Source organism: Cupressus sempervirens, chromosome 1 (genome assembly GCF_028749045.1).
Source record: "Cupressus sempervirens isolate cs-2001-9-10 chromosome 1, ASM2874904v1, whole genome shotgun sequence".
In the NCBI taxonomy this organism is placed as follows: domain Eukaryota; kingdom Viridiplantae; phylum Streptophyta; class Pinopsida; order Cupressales; family Cupressaceae; genus Cupressus; species Cupressus sempervirens.
The window spans coordinates 25,293,919-25,318,676 of record NC_143118.1 but is presented as its reverse complement, the minus strand read 5'-3'; the positions used below and the strand labels follow the sequence as shown (position 1 = coordinate 25,318,676).

Genomic DNA, 24,758 nt, shown 5'->3' with positions numbered 1-24,758 from the left:
CACTAGCCTTGATTGAAAATTATTTGTGGTTGTAACCTAGGATACCAATGTAGGCATTGTAGGCTTCCGTCCACATTTGGATGCCTGTGGGTGGCATCTGGGAAATTCCAGTCACATCCACGTGAGTCAGCCCAGAAAAACAAAAAAACAATGACTTTTCACTTTTACAAGAAAATTAAAACATGTACGTTTTAGCACTTTAATAACATTTTATATGCCAAACCCTAAAACGGCCCTAATAGAGGCCTTTCAACCATTCAACTATCATTTTGTTGCAGCTGGGTTTGCTCTTCTCATTTGGCTTCCATTTTGGCCTTTTGAAGGCAACTTAATTATATTTTCAAAGAGGAATGATCGTAGGGCGAGAGTTGACTTCCACAAGTTCATTAAAACACAAAGAGGTAAGCATTTTATCCTATTCTTGAGTGTCTCAATGAAATTTTTTGAGATTTTGATGAATCTTTGGAAGTTTGTGAAGAAATCTTCCATGTTTGTTTCAATTTATTTTTTCTAAAGAAATTTAGAAACAAGTTTAGGTATCTATTCGAATGGTTTTGTATCATTGTTTTTTACTTGTATGCTTGATAATTGATATTCATAGTTTTTTTATTTATTTAAATTTATTTAATTTCTTATTATAGAAAGAAACTACATTGTATTGTGCAAGAATGGTTGCCACCGGTAGTTAGGGCCACTAGTAGTCAAAGTTCAATGGGAGGGAGGGCAAGGTCAGAGTTCAATGGCAAGGGAAGGAGGGGATAATTTCAAAATTAATTTAGGGTCTCCTCTATGAAGACATGCAACAAGAATATCACAGGTTTCAAGTGGTGGCTCCTATAGTTGGAGTTGTAGTTATTATCAAAGTAACAAAAGAAAGCCTTTTAATAGCTCTTATTCCCGAGTAAAACTTCATTTTATGGGCCCAGTAGGTAGAGCTTTTGGAATATGCAAAGGTGCAGAGGGGAAGGGGTTGTTTGATGCACAGATAGCTTCGTTCATAAAAGAACAAGAAGTTGTCGATCGTTTGGTTAAAAGATCAAAAAAAAGTTATTATCAACCTCCTTCCTCAAAAATGAACAAAATGCAATCACCCATTGAACCGGAACCAATTGTATCCTCCAAACATTCATTCATGCAAGTACTTGTACTGGGATAGGAGGAAGAAGTAGAAAATAGTGCATCAGCCCAAAAAAGAGGCCCATCGCACTCTACATTTAAAATGAAGGAAAGAGACCACGCTAATGAAGCCATTGCACGTTGCCTCTATACTAATGGCCTTCCGTTCAACCTGGTAAGATCACCACATTGGAAGGAAATGGAAAGAGTCATCAAAGAAGCACCAAATGATTACACAAGTCCTGGGTATGAAAACGTGTGTACCATACTCTTGCAAAAGGAGAGAGTTTCTATAGAGAAAGAACTTCAACCCATTAGAAGTGCTTGGAAAACTTTGGGTGTGACAATTATGTTTGATGGTTGGGAAGATACAAGAAACAGGTCATTAATTAATGTGATTGCAGTGTCCCCCAAACGAGAAATGTTTCTAAAGGCAATTGATTGTTAGATGGAGGTGAAGGATTCAAAATTCATCTCTAATATTTTCATTAAGGCCATAGATATGGTGGGTAGTGAGAATATGGTCCAAGTTGTTACAAACAGTGCCAAAAATTGTAGGGGAGTTGGTGCTTTGGTTGAGGGTCGGTATAACCATATTTTTTGGACACCATGCACTATACACTCCCTCAACTTGATCATGCAAGAGATTGGCACTCAAATAGATTAGGTGAAGCAAATATACAAAAAGGGAGAGGACACACAAATGTTTGGAAAAAAATCACAATCCATTTTTAGAACGTACTCAAAATTGGAGTTGCTGAAGGTAAATTAATTTTTTGTAATTATTAAATTTCATGGATTTGCAATTTAGTTAATATTTACACTTTTATTGTCAATTGACATATTGTTCACTTGCTTAGGTTGTTAAGACCCGTTTTGCATCTCATACTATTGTTATGAGACGACTTCTTAAGGTGCAAGACCCTTTGAGCCAAATGGTCATTTGTCCTCAATGGGGTATGTGGAAGGCTTCAAATACAGAAAGAGCCCTAAAGATTAGGGGTATGATCTTGGATGATTGTTGGTGGACTCGTGTGCAATACGTACTAGATATCACCGAGCCCATCATGACTATGCTTCACTTTGCCGATACAGATACACCTTGCTTGGCAGATGTGTACAATGGTATGGACACCATGATTGAGATGGTAAAACATTCTATACAAGCACATGAGAGTGACCCTACAGAATGTCAAGCCTTATGCATTAAAGCAGAAGCAGTAATTCTTCATCATTGGGAGAAGATGACTACCCCATTGCACCCCCTTGCATATGCTTTATCTCTCAGGTATTATAGTGAGGCGATACTTTCAATGCCAGATAGAATTGCACCATATGGTGATGAAGAGTTTGCTAATGGGTGCTCCAAAGCTTTTGCAAGAATCTTCCAAGATGATGAGATGCATGAAAAGGTGAGGCTAGAGTTTAACTATTTGCTTTCGGAGCAACACTTACTCCATTTCCAATTAAGGACCAAAATGAAATGGGAGCAATCACATGGTGGTACATGTATGATCAGCCATACCAACATCTACAACATCTTGCAATCAAAATCATCTCACAAGTAAGTTTTGATTTTTGTTTTTAGAATACAACTTGTATTCTACAATCTAGTGTTTAACATCTATCATATTGTCATTTGCTTTTCATTTGTATGTTTAAAAATTAATTTTGTGAACACAATGTGAGTTGTGAATTCTTATGCTGCTGAAAGGAATTGGGCTACATACTCTTATATCCATTCAGTGAAGCGCAACCAATTGGGGTCAAAGAAAGCTGAGGACTTGGTCTACATTCATACCAGCTTGCATCTTTTGTCACATAAGGATGATGAATACTTGGATGGGGCAGCCAAAATTTGGGATGTACTCCCTCAGTGTGCAAACTTGGATGCAACACTTCATGATCTTACTAAGATGGTGGATGATGGTGATGATAGGTCTATGACACAGGGTGCATCTAGTGCAAGTGGAACCATTCTTGGTTCAAATGATACGGAGCTTGCAAATGTTGGAGATGAGGAGGATCCAGAATTTTTTGAGAATCCTTATGATTCTGATTAGTGAACATTGAATCGTGAACTATGTTTTTGATTTTGTAGTTTGGACATGGAGTCTAGAAAATGAATAATTGTGGCTATGAAGTTAAATTTGAAGTTTGAACTATTTAATTGACATATAAATAATCTTGAATCTTGATCAATGGTAAAGCATCATACGATACTATCAAATGATGTATGTTTGTAAATTTCTATGTTTCTAACTCTAAGTTCTTGTATTTATAAATTTCTTAAATTCTTTGCATATTTATTAATATGCAAAGAATTTAAACACATCCGTACCCAAAAAAATCCTACATCCTATATCCGCATCTGAATCGATAACTTAGGTTGTAACCATAAGAAAGCCAAACCTCCAACTTCAAGCGTTCTCTCAATGCAATTCCAATTGGTATAGATCTTTTGTTAGTTCCAGGCACGATGCTAGATGCCCTTGAGAGTCTTCGCAATATCCATATTCTGTTGTGCAAAGTCCTTGGCCCTTGGTACTCAACTTTCTTGGATGAACAATGACATGTGGTTGGAGGTATTATAACAATGATCACCAAGGTGCAACCATCTTGTCCATTCATTTTCTTGTCTAGAGACATAGTTCCTCAAGTATCCTTGTATCACTTGTTTACAATCTTTGTTTGTACATCTATTTGGGGATGGTAGCTTGTATTGGGTGTAAGTTTAGTCCCTATTAAATGGAAGAGAACTTACCAAGATAGGCTCAGGAACTATCTTTACCACTGATAACTTGCAAGCTCGTGCGGTTAGAAGTTTCAACTATTTGCAGAGCTTGACAATCCACCACTACATACATACAATCCTTTCCTTCAACCTTGAGTAACCAGATTATGAATTCCATAAAGATAATTCCCATTTTTCATTTGGATTGGATGAAGGTTGTAGGAACATGACTGGATGACTTTCTTCTTGTCATAGATGGAGTACCAATTTGAAAGAACGTAAAATCAAGGATGGCTATGAAAGAACGTAAAATTAAGGATGGCTAAGACAGGGCATAAGCTCCTATACCTCTTTTAATTTCTTAGAAGCCTATTGAGTCGCTTATTCCATACAAAAGCGCCCTTTTTAGTTAAGCCTGTGAGTGGAGTGGCCAGTTCAAAAAATCCATTTACAAACCATCAATAATAATTGCATATTCCCACAAATCCCCATAAATGTGTTAGGGTTCTTAGTTGACCATTTATTGATGGCTTTAATTTTATCCTCATCGACACTCACTCCACGTGCATTGATTTGATGACTACGGTACAAAATCTCCTCTAGCCCATATTCAAATCTGCAAGTCTTGGTGTATAGTGGTTCTTGTCACAAAATGCTTAGAACTCGCTTAATATAATTCCTATGTTCCCCGGGGATGCATACCCGGCCTAAAACCCGACATTTCGAGGACAGGAACGTCCTAGGGACGAGGGGGACAAGTAGGGGACGTCCCCTAGCCGTCCCCAAAAAGTGAAAAAATGCAGGGGACATCTCGAAAACTTGGGGACGCTAGAGGGAAAAAATGGGGGACGGCCAGCTGTACCCAGTACGAAAAGGGAACGTCCAAACGTTCCCTTTCCGAACATTCCCTTTCCGTACTGGGTATGGCTGGCCGTCCCCCTTTTTTGTTTACATAAAATTTAAAAAGTTTTAACATAAAAAAATATTTTAAAGCCTCCAACTTGGTCGGCTAGGTTGGCCCCACCCGTCCAAATGCCCTAAAAGGCAATAGAGGCAAAATAGGAGCACCAAGCTGCTTCATTTTTCTATGTTTTGTTTTTTAAGTTTAAAAAAAACATGATTATGATACATTGATACTTATTACTTTATGTTAGCCCTCTACCCTTTGGGCCTATAGCTTTGGGCATATTTTGATTTTGATTTTCAGATTTATCATGTTTATCATTATGACATTTTGATATTGACAATTGTTAATGTTTATTGTTCAGTGTTCACTGATATTGTTATGCATTTTGACAATTGGGTACTAAAATCGGATATTATTTCCTAGATGGCATTCAAATGTTGTATGTTATGGTTCTATAATGTTTAAATGACATGCTCATATGAATGATGTGTATATTTGCAAATTTCAACATATATTTTAAATTTTTTCTATATATATATATATATATATATATATATATATATATATATATATATATATATAGCTGTCCCCGTTTGCCATCCCCCCCATCCCCAAAATCACCATAAAAATTTGCCGTCCTGAAAACCCATCCTGCCATCGAACACCGTCCCCGTACAGGAAACTTAGGGGAACATAGTATAAATCATATGTTCTTTGCATGTCCTATTGTAATGAAGGATATTATCGGAGATCAATAGAAACCTCCTTAGTTGTTTCCTCAATATATTATTCGTGCACAATTCAAATGTTGCAGGGGCATTGGTCAAGCCAAAGGGTAGGACCAAAAATTCAAGTGTCCAACCTAAAAGTCGTCTTGGGAATATCTTCTTTTCTCATTTTTATTTGATGGTACCTAGACCTTAAATCGATCTTGGAAAAATATTTTGATTTGTGTAATTCATTAATTAATCTGTTAATTCTTGGGATAAAGTAGGGGAGTTTTTCTTGTCTTTTTGTTTTAACACCCTTTTATTTATGCACATCTTCATAGTGCCATTGACTTTCTCAACTAGCACCAGGATGGATGCAAAAGGTTCAAATCTTCTCTTTGGGGGTAGTCCTAGAGGAATATCACCAAATACCTTCCTATGTTCTTTTTACATGGGTTGGATATCAATGTGAACTATCTTCCCTTGGGAAAAAGTCTTGTTAATAGTCATACATTGCACAAACCATGTTAATAGTCCCTCACTGGATTTGCGACATGGTTTAACAACCTCATGTGTCTTCAATAAGTCTAGTAGTTTGTATCAGGCATTGACAAGTCGATCACTTGGTGCAACGGCACCCCTAGCAGTTAACAAGTGATATCAGAACTTGGTCACAAGTTTGAATCCTTGCAGGTCGCAATGAGCAATGTTGGGAGGGGGATTACTAGCAATTGCATACATGTGCTTGCAACGATAATTTGATAGGTGCTCAATAATAAAATTATTTTTTAAAACACAATCTTACGTGAACAAATTAGATTATTAATAATTTTTAATTTAAATAACATAACATTTTACTAAAATCTTTTAAATAGATAAATAATTATTATTTATTTAAATTCAATTTATCAAATATGAAGGCAAGAGCCTACAACATAACGGTCAATTGTGAGCCTCTTAATTGGGAGGTTTTGGGTTCAAATCTACTCAAGCTTAACTAATAATAAAAAATCTTTAACCACAAATAATAATAATTAACCGATAAATTTTTTGTAATCAAATATGAAAAAAAATTAAAATTAAAAAAAATCAAAAAATCTATTATGAAAAATTAATAAGAGAAATAAAAAAATAATAATATGAAAAACTAACATCTCTAACAAATATTCTATTGACTAAATAAAATATAGAAACTAAAAAAACTACACTAATATAAATATAATTTAAAAACTAAAATCAAAATCAATTTTAAAAATCAAAAGCTAAATAAATAGAGATCACAACATGAGCTAATGTGGAGATCACAAGTAATTATTTTTAAAATAAATAGGAAAAGAAAAACAATAGTTAAAAATGGAGATTTAAAATATAATCTTCTGTGAACAAATTAGATTATTAATAATTTTCAATTTAAATAACATAATATTTATTAAAAATCTTTTAAATAGATTAATAAATATTATTTATTTAAATTCAATTTATCAAATATGAAAAAAAATCATTTAAAAAAACCCCTTCAAAAAATCTATTATGAAAAATTAATAAAAGGAATACAAAAAAATAATATGAAAAAATAGCAACATCTCTAACAAATATTTTATTGACTAAATAAATTATAGAAACTTAAAAATAATATTTAAAGAAAAAAATAAACTAATATAAAAAAATAATAATAATAATTTAAAAGCTAAAACCGAAATCAATTTTGAAAATCAAAAGTTAAATACATAGAGATCACAACATGAGCTAATGTGAGATCACAAGTAATTTTTTTTTTTAAATATATAGAAAAAGAAAAATGATATTTAAAAGTGGATACAACAACTAATAGATATCTAAACAAGAGTAAAAAGTGGAGTGAGATAAAAACTGATCGGTAAATAATTAACGGGAAATATCTACAATTTTTCGGCTAAACTGACAACTTTTTAGTCAAAAATTTAATTTCTGGGAACAAAGTTCCCACAAATAGCCTATCAGCTAAATTAGCAATAGGCCAACATCCCTCACTGGATTCGCGACATGGTTTGACTGACTTATGTGTCTTTTATAAGTCTAGTGGTTGTATCAGGTATACACAGGTCGATCTTTTGGTACAACCCTAGTGGTTAACAAACCACTCTTCTTCCTTTGAGATGAGACTACTTTTGGTAACTACTACTCCATTATGTTGGAAACAAATCTCCAAATTTGGAAGGTCAAAAATGAAACATCCCAAGGAGTGTATCCGAGTACCCAATCTGTCATTGGCATCTAATGTTACACGGAAATCCTCTTTGATGGGGTGTTTTCCTAGGGTAATTTCTAGTCAGGGAATTATCTTGGTAAGTTGACCCATTGTAAAATCATTGAAGTCCTTATCTCCAATTTCAATTTTGCAACTAAATCTTTATTGATCAGGTTGTAGAATGCCCCACTATCCAAGATCTGGAGGCTTGTGAGATGGTGGCTAAGTTCCCATGATCTTCCCTTCTTCACCCCATCTTCATTTGCTAGGGTCTTCTTTCCCTCCTTTCTATGTTACTTTGCCAGATAATGCTTCCATATAGCATGCTTGACTTTCCTTTCCACACATGTGCCTAGTATCGATTCTTATTGGTAGCTAAACACAAATTTTGATCTTCTCATTGTCTTTTACAAATGTATCCTACTTCCCTTTCTTCCTTGCACTTAAAACACAATTTTTTTTTCATAGACTCTTTCCTTTCTTTGTAAGGCATCAATGTTTTTTCCATTTGTCTTTATAAAAACTAAAAGGTTTAGGAGATTTTGAGTCTTTGTATGGTTCTTGTCCTTTGTAAGCATGATGACTACATTAAGTTCTTTTTGAATAGCATAGTTAACAGGTGTAGGCTTAAGTGCACTTACCAAGCTCCGAATACAATCTTTTAACTTTGGACAAATAGCTAGGTCAGTCTTCTATGAGATACTTTTGGTACTATTATCAAAAGGCACAAAGAAGGGTTGTGACCCAATTCTTATGAAAGGAGGTGACTCTTTCACCAATGAAGTATAAATGAGAAATTGTTTCAAGCATTCAATGTTCGATCATTAGAACAAAATAAAATAATTTAAAAGCTAAAACCAAAATCAATTTTGAGAATCAAAAATTAAATAAATAGAGATCACAACATGAACTAATATGAGATCACAAGTAATAGTTTTTTTTTTTAAATATATAGAAAAAGAAAAACAATATTTAAAAGTGGATATAACAACTAATAAATATCAAAACAAGAGTTAAAAGTGGAGTGAGATAAAAATTGGTCGATAATAATTAATGGGAAAGATTTACAATTTTTCGGCCAAACTGACAACTTTTTCGTCAAAAATTTAATTTCTGGGAACAAAGTTCCCACAAATAGCCTATCGGCTAAATTAGCAATAGGCCAACATCCCTCACTGGATTCGCAACATGGTTTAACTGACTCATGTGTCTTCTATAAGTCTAGTGGTTGTATCGGGTATTCGCAGGTCGACCTTTTGGTACAACCCTAGTGGTTAAAAAACCACTGTTCTTCATTTGAGATGAGACTACTTTTGGTGATCTATCAAGTAACCCTCTCAAAGTGACTACTACTCCATTATGTTGGAAAAATATCTCCAAATTTGGAAGGTCAAAAATGAAGCATCCCAAGGAGCGTATCCGAGTACCCAATCTCTCACTGGCATCTAATGTTACATGGAAATCCTCTTCGCTAGGGTGTTTCCCTGGAGTAATTTCTACTCAGGGAATTATCTTGGTAAATTGACCCATTGTAAAACCATTGAAGTCCTTAATCTCCAATTTCAATTTTGCAACTAAGTCTTTGTTGATCAAGTTGTAGAATGCCCCACTACCCAAGATCTGGAGGCTTGTGAGATGGTGGCTAAGTTCCCATGATCTTCCCTTCTTCACCCCATCTTCATTTGCTAGGGTTTTCTTTCCCTCCTTTCTATACTACTTTGCCAGATAATGCTTCCATACAGCATGCTCGACTTTCCTTTCCACACGTGCCTAGTATCAATTGTTATTGGTAGCTAAAATACAAATTTTGGTCTTCGCATTGTCTTTTACAAATATATCCTATTCCCTTTCTTCCTTGCACTTAAAACACAATTTGTTTTTCATAGACTCTTTCCTTTCTTTGTAAGGCATCAATGGTTTTTTCATTTGTCTTTATAAAAACTAAAAGGCTTAGGAGATTTTGAGTCTTTGTACAGTTCTTGTCCTTCGTAAGCATGATGACTACATTAAGTTCTTTTTGAATTGCATCGTTAACAGGTGTAGGGTTGAGTGCACTTACCAAGCCCCAAATACAATCTTCTAACCTTGGATAAATAGCTAGGTCAGTTTTCTATTAGATACTTTTGGTACTATTATCAAAAGGCACAAAGAAGGGTTGTGACCCAATTCTTATGAAAGGAGGTGACTCTTTCACCAATGAAGTATAAATGAGAAATCGTTTCAAGCATTCAATGTTCAATCATCACTCCAAAATCCAACAAAACAAATCCTCCATTCATCCATCAATCAACAATCCCTAAAGAAATCAAGCAAACAAACAATCAGTTAGGTCAATCAAATCATCATCAATCATCACTTCATCTTGTGAATAAGATAAAAACAATCCAGCAATCAACCATCACTTTACTAAATCAACAATCTTAGATCATCATCCACCAATACCTCAAATCAACAAATCAAAGGAATTCATTCAATCAATCATCACAGACATCAATTTGGAAATACAAATAGAGAGCAGCAACTTGTGTGTGTGCGTGCGTGCATAGGGGTGTGTGAGTGTGTGTGTGTGTACTTGTTACATCTGTTTGAGAATAAATCTATTAATTCATCAAGAGATATTTTGCTGGCAATGATAAAGAAATTTCCTTTAGGAACATATTTTGAAGTTCATGAGACCCAAGCATGCCCACCAAGATGACTGTTATGCTTGTAGGCCAGAGGCATTAAGTGCCCCTAAGTTTGAGGCCCCATCAAGTATGCCACTCTAAGATGGTTGGAGCCATTCTCATGGGTTGAGGCGAGTTGCATGCCCCTAAGTCAGAACAAGGACAGCAACCTCCAGGGTGGACTGAGGGATGGAGGAGACCTTACGCTTGTCATACATATGGACCAAGGGCATTGAGTGCCCTTGGGCTTGAGAGTCTTATCAAGTAGGCCACCTGGGATGGATGGATGTGAGCTGCGCGCATGCTCTCAGAATACAAAAACAATTATCCTTGGGATTGCAGTATGCAAGCTATTCCTAATACATTCCTAATATGATTAAATATTGGAATATAATTGCTCAAAATGAAATTGATGTGGAATTAGATATTAATATGGATTTATGTAATTAAAAAGCTATTATGGATTATTAATATTTATTGTAGTAATATAAGTTTCTAGTGACTATTGACAAGTGCAGATCCTAAACCAAAAATAATTCCAATTAGGATCTTTAGAGTGGTCAACTTTATTACAAGTTTATGTCACTGAGCATTATGCATTCTCATCTTGAAGTTGATTTTTTATTTTTGGGCTTAATCCAAGTAAATCCCAAAAGGGACAGACATCACATGTTCACCTAAACGTGTAGGTCGACTTGCATTTACCTTGGATATCTGCATGTCCATAAGATATCTAGTGTTGCTGTTGCTCAAGAAAGGTATAAAAATGGTCCAACATTGCATTCAAAATTTTAATCAATTGAGAAAGGTTCATAAAAATACCAAATAACAAGTTGTGCAAACAATTATGAATTTGTGTTCACAAAAAAGGTTATTTATCATTCACGGTCATCCAATACTTGAGCTTAATGAAATGGTAAATCAAGATAAAAGGTATATGGGTACGTGAATCTTTATCAGAAAAGAAACCTTGAGCTAGGGAGATAGAGGCATGATGCACATTTAATCTAGCAATTAAACAAATAGACTACCCCTTATAAATCAATGTTTCAGCAGTAGGAGAATAGGAAGTATTAGGTGCAACCACATAAATGCAAGACCACGTTTATCATTAAAGAAGAATGCTCCTACCAAAAAAATGCAATGTCAATGCATGTATGTTAGAAATTTTGGCATTCTTCTAGATTGTTGAATATTAGAAGTTAGAACAAAAACAGACAAGAATTCAACCTTGAGCTGTTGTTGCCCACCATAGAAACAACAAATAAAAACCTTCAATATAAGCTGAAAATAAAAAATACAATGGTTTTGAATCATACTGAACTCAGATTGCGTATAAAAATAAAAAGCGTACCTGCCCAACTCCAGCAATAAGAAATCGTCCAGACTGTGCAAACGTAAGTGAATTAACAAATCCGGTCTGTTTTCCACATAGCACAACAAGGCATCTATTCAGATAACTGACATAACATGAACATAGGCTTAATATTTGAAACAAAATAAAGTATAGCCTCAGAGCATATGAAATGCACAAAACAAGAAATATAGCATAAAACATAATACTAATGGAATCGTGATTGTGTACCAGCCTGAAGACCCAAAAATTTAAAATAAGAATATAATTAAATATCAATCTGAGAGAGAGAGAGAGAGAGAGAGAGAGAGAGAGAGAGAGAGAGAGAGAGAGAGATAAAAAGACGATGGAGCGGAAAAATGCAGAGAAATGACAAAAAGATTGGGAGCACAAAAAAATGGAGCAATAATGCAGAATAATATATCAATTGAAGGAAAGTCTCAGGAGGCAAGAAGAGGAAGGGCAAGAGGTGAAAGTCCAAAATCTGCAAAAGGCTTCTTCCAAGTTGAGTTTGAATCAAAGATTCAAAAAAAATCAATAAGGGACACCTTGGCTAATGGATCGAGCTGGATTCTACATCAAGGATTAGGAGCCAAACTTTGACCCTTCTAACCACAATGTTTTGAATACACAATTGTGGATTAGAATGTATAACCGAACTCTAAAACTGGAGCTCTTTGCTCCTGGTAGGACTAGACAATTACCTATACACTTTCATAATGGCTGATAAAATAAAATCATAAAATGATTTTGGTTATATGTGCACATTTGTGCCTTCCTAAGCCTACCACACAATGCCATATTCAATTGGAATCCGGACCTAAGAAAGGAGCTGAATACAAAAGGATGAAGTCAAGGGTTGTCAGAGTTCTACCCTAACTGCTCAAAATGTGGTCAAATCAAAGAGAATTGCTAAAGAATTCAAAACAACTGCTAGCCTTGGAAGAACCGAGTCTCTCGAGAAATAAGAAACAAAATCAAACCCCAAAACCTGGCAATAATTAGGTAGAAATGGAGATTTGCAAATAATATTGCATACAAATCATACTTTGTTAGGGGGATATTTGGATATATAAGGACAATCTACCTTTGATATCACCTTGAATCTTTTTGGAGGTGCAAAAAAAGTAGGGGAATATTCACCCCTAGGGAGAAATGAGAAAAGGACAAGGAATCGATCAGCAAACAGCCCACCCAATTCCAAATGAAAGATAAGCGGATGCAATACAAGGAGAAGAATAGGAACAAGTGCAACAAGAGATCCTCAATTATCAAACATGAAATCACTTGGAAAGAACGACACTAGTGATGAGTAAAATTAGTAGTATTACCTATATCTTTGCTCAAATTGAATATTTTTCTTGATCAAATGTATATGGCCCAACTATATGCACTAATAAAAAGAGTTCGGGAACAAATTATCATCTTTATTGATACCATTCATGTAATGTCCCCTTTCAGAACTAATATTATATCAAATCGAATATTTTTCCACAATTAAAAAAGGATTCGAGAAAATAATTATCATATTTATTGATACTATTCACGTGATGTCCTTTTTCAGAACAACTTATAGTTTGCTCTGAATTCACAAATCCAAAATGAAGCAAGAGCAAAAATGCAGTTAGAGTTGTAATTCTTAGCAGTTAGAGTCGCAATTCTTACTTAAATAAGATGAAATAAGTTGTATGAATACCGAAAGTCCAATTTTTCATATCAGCTTGATCTCTTAAATCAATCTCCTTTATCAAATGTTATTCTTCTACTCAGTCTACTCTCAAAATCTGCATAACACTCTTTTACTGTTATTCCTCCATTTTGGCTTGGAATGATAACTCTTGTATACTTTATTGGTAAAAGGGTCACCACATTTCATTAGAATTGAGTCAACACTTATCAATGCTGCCTTTGAGAATAATATAATATTCCCCAAATTGCTCTCCCTAAATGTCCTCAAATGAAACACTTGCCCCTTCATATCTTGCAATGTGAGCTTGAACCACACCTCTTCATCGTGGCTCCCTTTGCAAAGGTTTACCCCTCTTTGGATGAGACAACCCTTAATAATTATGCCTTTGGAAAGAGTCACAACCCTTGAAAATTGGCCCTCTTTCAAAGAGTAACAAACCTCCAAAATCACCACGTTTTCAAAGAGTCACAACCCTTCAAGACTTTTGACACTTGAAGGAATCACTTCCTTATTTTCTTCTCATTTCTATTTATCCTCTTCAATTAATCTTCCTTGCTTCACACCTTCCATTTTATACTCTCTCCCCCTTTCAAATGAAGTTCTCCTCCCACTATATATCACATGTTTGATCGAGTTGCACCTTTTCATTTCATGCCTTTTGACCCTTCACCAACTTAACTAAAATTAATTATATTATATATTAATATTTATTTTATTACTTTATATTTTATTTTTATCCTTTTATATTTTGATTTAATTATGTTAAATCCTATTTCAAAAAGGGGACATTACATGCCCTTCCCAAATTTGCTCATCCTCAAGCAATGATTAAATGATCATGGAATCTCATCCATATCCACCTTCCACTGCACAATTATTATCATATGTGTTCTCTCCCTTATTTTGAAAGTGAATTATGATCAATAGTAGAAACTTGACAAAGCTTGAGAGAATTTTTTCTCTCTTCTTCTAGAAAAAAGATCAAGCCCATCTCATAATGGTGTCAATTGAATTTGCAAATGCCAATGTTCGCATGATAGCATACCACAAATTCATATCTTTTTGTTCACTCTTAGTTATTCTCTTCTTCTAGATCAACTAAAAACATAAAGCAAAGCATGGATCGTACACTTGAAAACATGATGCATACACATGAATGCGTGAAAACATGGAGCATTCACAAAGAAAACAAGTGAATATATCGAAACACAAAGCATAACATTAAAACACAAAACATACACATAAAAAAAATGGAGGGAACACATGAATATAATGTAGCCAAAGTTAACTTGGTCCACAAAATAGGTAGGAAAGTCCAACCAAGACCAGAACCATCTCTTAGGGTAATCAATTCACCACTTAGGCCACATGAGGCAATAACATAAAATCGGGACCAAAACCATCCCTTGGGGTAATCAATTCATCATTTGGCCCACAGGAGGCAAGGACGCCCAACCAGAACCAAATCCATCCCTTAGGGTAATTAATTTATCATTTAAGTTTTTAACCCACAAGAGGCAAGAATATTCAATCAAGACTAGATCCATCTTGTAATGTCCCTATCATAGATCACCACAAGTTGCAGAGAACATTAGCCTATCAATTAATATAACAACCCTTCATCATTTATGCCCTTTAAAAGAGTCACAACCCTTCATAAATGGCCTCTTTGAAAGAGTCACAAGCCTTCGTAATTAGTACCTTTTCAAAGAGTCCCAACCCTTCAAAACTTTTGCCCTTTGAAGGAGTCACATCCTTATCTTTTAATTTCCTTTTTTTTCTTCTATTAATTCTTCCTTTCTTCATACCTTTCCCTTTTTACTCCTTTCTCTCCCCTTTCTAATGAAGTTCTCTTCTCTATTTATATATGTCATGTTTGAAGGAGTCACAACTTTTCATTTAATGCCTTTTGAACCTTTATTGACTTAATTTTGTATTGTTATATTTTAATATTATTAAATTTTTATATATAAATTATTTTTTGTTCTCTTATAATTTTATTTTATTATTACTTATTATTAGGTCCTATTTCAAAAAGGGGACATTAGAATTCAACAAAAATATATTATTAATGAGATAATTTAGCGGTTGTTAAGAAGGTGAAGCAATCATAACTGGACTTTATATTATTTGTAAATGGAGCAAGTTTACCAAACACTAAACTAAAAGACGCACCCTTAACTTGGATAAATCGTCATTTGAGTTTTTTTAATATAACTAAAGATACTAGATCAGTAGCAACTGGAAATCTTTCCCACTTGTGCATAAAGTATGCTTGTTATTCTTGGATCTGACCACTTCTCAATTTAGCTACTACACAAAGAAGATCAAAACCTAGATCAATGCCCGTTTGAATTAGAAAATATGTGGCTCAAAGATCCAAATTTCAATTCCAATATGGAATAACAACGAGCTGACGCTAAGTCACAAGGTTCTACTTTGGGTTTGTAATAATAAAACTAAGATTATGCAAGGGTACAAATTTGAAAAAACAAAATCAACATTACAATCGCCTTATATAAATTTAATTATTTTGAAGTAATATATCCACAAAATTATCAAAATAGTTTAACATTACCTATAAGAGTTTCTGGATTAAATTGTGTCGAATAATTTTGCATCAATGTTCCAAATCACACTCAATTATCCATCATCAAGATGAAAATAAGAAAGCATAAGAAAAATAGGATAAAGTTACAAACCTAAACAAGTGAAATAGAGTGGGAGAGGTGGAAAAATACAATTGTAGAGAACTTGTGATGCAGGAGCATCCTGGGTTTCTTTATAATCCTGCACATTAGTTCATTCTGCCTAGTTCCAATTGGGCCGACTTCGCTCACATTTAATTTTGGTATAGTCAAATTATATTTGATGAGGGCCGACTTGTGGTTTCTCCATGTTCTAGAATTATCCGTAAGCCATTTTGGCAAGTATAAGTAGGGTGTTTAGGTTTAGGGTTAAGGTAGACTTTTGGGGAGAGTTCAATAGAAAAGAGATATGTGGATTTAAAAAGCTGATTTGAAGATCTGGAAGTTGTACATTTGTAATTGGTCGTAACCCAAAAGGCCTTACAGCTGGGCATGTATGCTGAATATTTGATGAATCAATAAATATATCCTTGTTCTCCCTCTCCTTGGTGCTGTTCCTCGTGTTTGCTTCCGTTGTGTTAACTCTTGTAGGGTGGTTTTGATAGCTGGGTGTGCCTTTGGCCCTAGTTATTCATCCCTTGCCTGCATCAGTTGGTATCAGAGCCCAAAGTTCATCCTTGTGGAGATTGGATCGTGTAGAACCCTGATTTGGATCTGGTTGTAGGGTGGCAGATCTGTGGATTTGACCTATAACTTGCAGAGGGTTACGATCTTGCAGGAACCTAATTTGTAAAGATGGTTCGTGGTAGAGGAAATAATGTTGATAACGCTATATTGGATCAGTTAAGACAAATTGCACCCAGATTAGATGATGTGGAGACAGCCCTGAAGAGAGGAGCGCATCTTGAAGATGTAAGTGATGATGAAGCAGCAACACCAGACCATAATCCAGAACCTGAAGAAGATCGAGATGAGGAAAGATTGTTGCGATTATTGTCTAGGGCAAATTCAAAGCCTGCTGTAGAAGTTGTCCCTTATGATGGGAAATTGGATACAAATACTGTGCTAGATTGGATCTCTGATATGGAGAAGTTCTTTTGGTATGAAAACACTCCTGATAACAGAAAGGTGAAGATTGCAGTCACTAGGCTGAAAGGTCATGCATCATTATGGTGGGAGCACTTGCAAACTAATAGACAAAGGAGAGGAAAGGAGAAGATAAGAACTTGGCCAAAGATGGTGAACAAGGTAAAGAACAAATCCCTTTCTGCTGATTACCAAGTTAGCTTATTGAGAAAGATGCAAAATTTGAAACAAAGGGACATGACTGTGAAAGAATATACCGAGGAATTCTATAGATTGGACATCAGATCTGGACATGTGGATGATGATGTTGAAAAAATTGCAAGGTACATTAATGGATTGAGACTCTGTATCACATGAAAAGTTCTAGTAACACTATGAGGTGTTCAAGTCATTTCAGATTGACAGGTCTAGAAAATGTGTAACTGCTATTGAAAACATCCCCAAATCCATCATAAGCCTCCATGCATGATACAAGTATTATGGTGAATGGTCATATCCCCCCCATAATATTGATGTAGCCCCTCTATCATATGGTGCGATAGTGAACATTGTTCCAAATATGCAGATTTTTCCAAATTTGACTTTATGTTAGATATATTCTAGAAGTGTTTAATGATATTTGTCTCTTCTGAAGATGAACATGATTGTTACCATCCCTATTAACAAAACATTGTTCAACTGGATCACGTATTTCCTATCTCAGCTACCGCTGTGATGACCCCTTCCTTTTGGTAAGTTTTCTCTCAATTTGTTTAGGGTGATAATATAATTATCTTATTTTGACAATAGACGTTACACTCTTACACTCTTACTCATTGAATCAACATTCCCATTTCATACTTCCTTATCACTAAAATTATGCTATCAATTTCTTATACAACTGGAGACCATATTTTTGTTATGATGACATTTCCAAACCATTTTCTTCACAATAATCAATGTCCTCAAATATGATTGCTGTCTAGTTCGATCTTGGTTATTGACTTATCATAGATTGGGATGATACAATTGCAGTCTTTAATAGTGCCTTGTGTTAATTTGGATCAGTTTGGATTTTTCATTAAACTCCTCAACTAAGTAAGAAATGGACCGACTTCCTATGAGACCCCCATCATTGTTTGTTTATATGTGGCAAAAATACTGACCGTATGTTCTAAGTGATGAATCGATTCCCTTTTCTCCAATTCGGTGATTATATCAATAATAAGCATCACAAAATTCTTCTGTGTCTTCACCTTTCAGCAAATACCCAAAATAGTTGATTTAATATTATTCCTTGGGTCGATACTTATGCTTTGTTAGCATGTTATTTGTATATAATGATCATCAGTAGTTTCTGACATATGCTGAATAGACACAAAGTCTGAATCTTCATTCGTACCATTGACTATGTATTCTTCCATGTGTATTCCCTGGTTGGATATTCATTGTCTGATTATATTCCAATCATATTAAATATTATTCGATTTATAAATTGCAATCCCTCTTTTTCCATCATAGTCATCTGGGACTAATGAATTTACCCTAGAGTTGAATTTCTGTATGATAGCTGAAAGAGAAACTGAGATTTTTTATGATATATAATTGTGAGGTTCTATACTGGTCGCTGATTCCGACTGGACCTGACTTATGTGATTCCTTCCTTCTTGATTATTTCTATCAATCATTTTTATTCATTGATTGAGGTGTCATCCTAAGCTATAGAAAACTGGATAATATATATTGATGTCTGAATTGAGTCTAATCATTGATGCTTATAGTACCAACACTGCCAATAGAGAATATTGCTGGAGCATTCGAATGAATCTCTGAGATAACTTCTATTAATATTCATCTTCCTTTATAGTTCAGCAATGGTAGGTTTTTGTGTGAAGAGAATTTGTTCAATTCTAGTTTCTGCACTGTGTATTTAAAATATGGTCTGTAGAACAAGTCTTCAAATGATAGTAGACCTGATTCTCTTCCATAGTGTGGATGCTCAATAATAGGTATCAATGTAAGTCTTGTTTGATGAGTCAATCCTTATATTCCATTGACTCGAGTATACGTGGTAGTAGGTTATTTGTGATACCTTATCTTCTTTCATTCCCATAGCTGAGATGAAGTTTGTTTTGCCTGCAGATACCTTTCATTTTTGTTGTTTGATAATCCTCTATGCACTATACATATATAATCTTTATTATATCAACATTGTATCTTATGATTAAATCAATCCAACTGTAGCTATAATCTTAACAATATGCACTCAAATACAAGGAAAGTTTTACATCAGAAGTTAAAAAGGCAGAAAAGCAAGCCCTTAATGTAACATATATTTGCAATATGCAATAGTGCAAGACAATCATCTTTTAATGAGTCTAATTAGATAACCTTAGCATTTATCTTCAATTAACTTCAGCAATATGAACTTCCCACTAAAAATATGCTCACTGGTGCTATTTAAATTTTAATTAGGCCTTTTCTCATCTGACATTGACTTCAGAACAGAAAAAGGTGATCTCATTTCTTACCAAAGGTATATCATGCACAACTTTAAGGCTTTTACTGCTGTTCTCAATAGCCCACAATCGCACAATTCCATCACCAGCCCCTGATGCAGCAAGATCACTCCCTCTACACACTGCAAGAGCTCCAACCCAGGACTCTACAGAAGAGCTACTTCCCATTTTATGTGTTACGTTACCATTTCCTGCATCCAAGCAAAAAATTCAACACAATGTTTTAAACACATAAACTAGAGAAGAAAAGAAAGAGAAACAAATGAACCAAAACAAAAGCGTGTTAAAAACATAGACATCCAAAAAGCAGTAACAAGGTCCAAGCTTGCAGGTTGTGTAATGTCTCCATTTTGGGTTTTTTTTACAATGCAATTGGTGTTGGCTTTGCAGGTTAGTGTCAGCCTGATCAGAGGAATAATTTGCCAATGAGCTTAGATGGTTTAAAGGAGTCATTAGTACTTTCACATGTTATTTACAACTTCTGGTTGTTAATGTTTTCGAACCAGAATACAGGAATGCGATAACAAATGACACAATAAGTTATCCTGAGAAAACCCTCCTACTCAGGGGTGGAAAATCCAGCCCCACAAAATATAGACCCTTTAATAGAAAGCTAAAACAAATACACAGGACTCTTAAACTTCTGATTATCAATACCAAACAATCGATCAGTCAGTAGTATACGAAGTTCAATCACTTCAACTATGCAGATACAGAATATAAAATTTCTTCAAGTATCTCACAGATACAGACAATAATGAGATTAACTAACTCACTCAAATCTGGTTTATCACAGATCACATACATACAAATACAATATCATAAGATGCACTTGATACAGAAGATTTACTCATATTTCAGAACGGTAAATATCTATGCAGCAAAATGATCAAACACCCAATACTCCCTCTCAACCCAATTTCTCTCCAACTGAACAGTATAATAAAGGCCTTTGTCTTGATAAAAGAACAGAAACATTGCCATTACAAATTTTGAATCATCAGCAATTAAAAAAGAGTGTTGATTGGAAACTCCAGCGATTCCTTATTCCAGGTGAGCTGAAAACAAGAAGCCCAACAAACTCTGCATGGAATATGAATGATGGGTGGTGACAGTTACCAAAGTATGTAGGGCATAATAAAGCAATAATGAGATTAAAGATAACCAGTAGTGGGTTTGGGGTAGTTAGGAAGCAAGGGGTTGCATCTGTTGGTCTCCTTAACCAACCGAGCACTATTTAAGAACATTGGAACATGAATGATGCACTGTTGGTTCTTGGTAATAAATAACGAATACTATTTCCCTCGTGAATATCAGGTACAGTTGCCATTGGTAATAATTGCCTACAGATTGGTATTGGTAACATCCAATACATGTTTGATCTATCCTGTACTAAAACCCCTCTACATTTTGGCATCGTTGCCTAAGTTTGAACCTGGAGGTCCTACTATAGGCAGATGGAATAATTGGCAGGCCATTACTAGCACAAGTACAAGTCGTAAATAGCCACAAGGAAGGAATAGAAGGACTAGGTGACGAGGGTTGGTAGAAACGAGGGAAGTCTTGGTTGTCAATACATGCAAGAGGGAATCAGCAGGAAGCAGTTGCTCAAAACATGGTATAGAACGAGCTTTTGAGTACCGCCAGCCTTGTACAACTGTGTGGGAAAACAACCCAAAGGCTAGAGACTTGGAGACTTGGTACGAGTGGGAACTTCATAAGCAATGATGTATCAGAGTACAAGAACAAGAGGTACGAGTACGAGAACTAGTAAGAGTACTAGAAATCTATCATGTATACGAAATCTCTCCTGTACAAAAAATCTGTCTTCTATGAGAAATCTGTCATGTACGCTGACGTACGAAGAATCTGTCATACGCAAAGTTTGAAGTACGAGTACGCCAACGCACTAGGAGGATCTTGACAAACACCAATAACCCAGAAAACAAATAGCGGAAGAGATAGAATGGCTACAAGAAAGCAAAAACTCCCTAAATTTACGGCAGAAGGAACCGAGGATCCGACATGGCATTGTAGAATTTGTATTACCATATGGCAAGCGAATGGGGAGAATGACATCGATAAATGGTTAAAGGCATTTCTTGCCACCCTAAGAGGTATGGCTATTGATTGGTATGCAGACTTGGAGGTTGGGAAGAAGGCCACATGGAAGGATCTTCGCATAGCTTTCGAGGAAGAATTCAAACTCCTAAGGGATGATGATAAGATTGTAATAGAGATATACAACACGAGACAAGGGAAAAATATATTGGTAAGAGCAAATAGCAGGAGGCTGAAGGAGTTGATAGGGAAACTAGATTACAAACCTGCAAATGAGCTAAAGAAAAGGTGGTTTATTGAAGGGTTAACTCCCTTTCTAAGGGGTAAAATGAAAATTGTCCCACCATCATCATTTGCTTACACATGTACTCGGGCAATGGATATAGAAAGCGAAAGTAAAACGGCTAAAGGAAGGAGGCATGGGAGTGGAAGCGAGAGTTCCAAAGAAAGTGGGAACGAGTCTAAAACCATACAAGCATTACGAAAAGACACGATGAGGATGATGAAGGAACTAATTGGAAGCAAGGAGGAGAAAGGAGAAGGAGAAGAATTATGGTGCACACACTGTGAGAAGGAAGGACACATAAAGAACACTTGTCCCTGAAAGGCATTCTATGACATATGTCAGGTATTGGGCCACTCCAAGGATTGTCCTTGCAATTTAGAGGCACGCAATGCTCCGATATTTTTTACTCAAGGAGAACCATCCACACCTTCCTTCTACTCCTCCACACAACAAAAATATGGAAGCATCATCTAGAGGATACAACAGCAGGTCTAGCAACAACAACAATACTAATAACACACCAAGGAGCAGAGTCCGGTACGGCTCTAGGGGGCGGCCTATGATACAATGTAGGAGGTGTAATGAATGGGGACACTGTGTACATGACTGTCAAAGTGGTGGTGGATAGAGTGGAGGGATGCTTTGTAAGTGGTGCAGACCAAGCAACCACAAGGATGCCAACTGCACCAAATAGAAAAGTGTGAACATGCTTGAGGTGGCAAGGCCAAATGGGGAAGTATTGGCTATCACCTGGATGTGGGCGAGAAAATTTTCATATCCTTACATGAGTACAGATAAGAAGAGATTAGAAGAGGTGAGGAAGGAGATCTGAGACTTCATGGAGGAGGAAAAAGGAAATACTTCCAAATCTGCTTTCACTGAATCATTTTTGGAAAACATAATCATGAAGCAAGTCCTTGAGGCCACTGTACCAGTAAAGATTAGAGATATGTTAAAAACCCTACCACAATTGAAGGTGGCAATAACCCACAAAACCAGTACTAAGGAGGACCAATGAAGGAAGAAAAAGCAAGGAAGGACAACAACACTATGCTGACCATGGGGGAACATGAGGTATTTCAGCCAGATTGTAATATGTTGCAGGTACAAGCAATAGAATCTGAAGAAGAATAAGCAAGATGTAAATTGAAACTTTATAAAGAACGGAAAGGGGAATTGCCTACTTACTCCATAGACATAAAAGAAAGCTAGGGGGAGGTAATAAAAGGAGACATAATAAAAACATAAGAGAGGACTAAAGTGCAAATAATCAATTCAGAGAGGAAAAGGAAACCTAATATTTCCCCTTTACATAAAAGATGGAGGGGTGACTTTCAAGTAAGAATTGTCATACGCAGAAGGGTTAGTAGATTGGAGGGAATTGTGGTACAAGAGCCAGCCTACGTACATAACCACACAGTACGAAGAGCCTAGACAGAAGGATAAGTAAGATCCTCCGTATGCAAGGGAGACAAGAAACATAGCATGGGGAAGCACGCGTAGGGAAGGATGCTTGCGTACGAAGAATACATCAAGAGGCTCACGTACACAGAAAGGAAGCAGATTGCATCTGAGAAGGGAAGCCAATCACCCACGTAGGAAGGATAAGAGGAGGTGGCAGCATGGGAGCAATAAGGAATGAAAAGAATGGCGTACGTAGTGAAGAAACAACAGACATACACAAAAGAGGAATAGGAAGTGTACACGGAAGACAAGCATGAAGAGGAGTAAGTGAGACAGGAAGCGCACGTGAGAAACAAGGGAATAAAAGGATACAGAGAGATGTACAAAGTGGAGTTGGTATAAGGAGGGAACAAGGTAGCGTATGGAGAATAGGAGTATGCAAAAAAATCAAAGTAAGACTACACATAGGAAGAAAGAGGAAGGACAACATACGAGCTTCCATAGCCAACCAAGAGAGCTCCAGCACCGCAAAGAAAAGCTCATCAAAGAAGAGTCGGGAGGTGTACGTTCAAGAGTGGAGGAGGAAGTGGTACAGGTTGCAGAACTGAATGAAGGTAATATAAATATTATTTTGTGTAAGAGAAAAGACTCTTTAATGTCAAACAAACTTTGCAAATGATATCCTTAATACTGGGCAGTGATAGTAAGGAAGGACATCACTTCATCTTCTGTTGAATACATACTCTCAAAGTATGAACAAAGAACACAGCACAAATATCAGATATCATCTATGTTGAAGACAAGAACCAACAAAGAACAAGAAGTTGTAGAAATCATCAACACATGTGATCAAACCAAGAGAAGACGACTTCAGTACAGCAAGTGAAAATACTCTAAGAAATCTTAGCTGATCACACATGTGAGAATGATCTCTTACACAACTACAAAACACTCACTTCCTCTTAGCAAGTGAGTGATGATTCAGGTGTCTTGCCATCTCTTAACAAGACTAGTATAAGAAGCTGCTACCAATAAGTGTCAATTAAAAATTCTCATCACAGATTTCCTCAACATAATATTGTCATCTCAGCATGACATTCACCATGGCTACTCCCAAAGGGTGAAAGATGTGCACATGGCTTCTACCATGGCTACTCCCAGAGGATGGAACAAGGATTTTCACCTCAAACTTCTCTCATAAAGAAGCATGCATTAACTAAGAATTGCACCTCGAACTTCTCCTTCACGAAAAAGAACTCAGAATTGCACCTCGAACTTCTCCTTCACGAAAAAGAACTCATTAACAAAGGATTGCACCTCAAACTTCTCCCTCACAAGAACTCATTAATGAGGGATTGCACCTCGAACTTCTCCCTCACGTAGAAGAACTCATTAACAAAAGAGTGCACCTCAAACTTTCCCCTCGTGGAG

The 24,758-nt window shown here is 35.8% G+C and overlaps 1 protein-coding gene across 1 annotated transcript in view; it reads right to left on the bottom strand.

Moving 5' to 3' along the window:
* LOC149575987 (U3 snoRNP-associated protein-like EMB2271) overlaps positions 1-24,758 on the bottom strand; it is a 56,701-nt gene that overhangs the window by 17,876 nt on the left and 14,067 nt on the right. Inside the window, exons 5-6 of the mRNA XM_089816114.1 lie at positions 19,589-19,767; positions 11,715-11,780 (exon numbers count right to left, since the gene is read on the bottom strand). Coding sequence (XP_089672240.1) covers positions 11,715-11,780; positions 19,589-19,767 — 245 coding nt within the window. The remainder of the gene's footprint in view (positions 1-11,714; positions 11,781-19,588; positions 19,768-24,758) is intronic.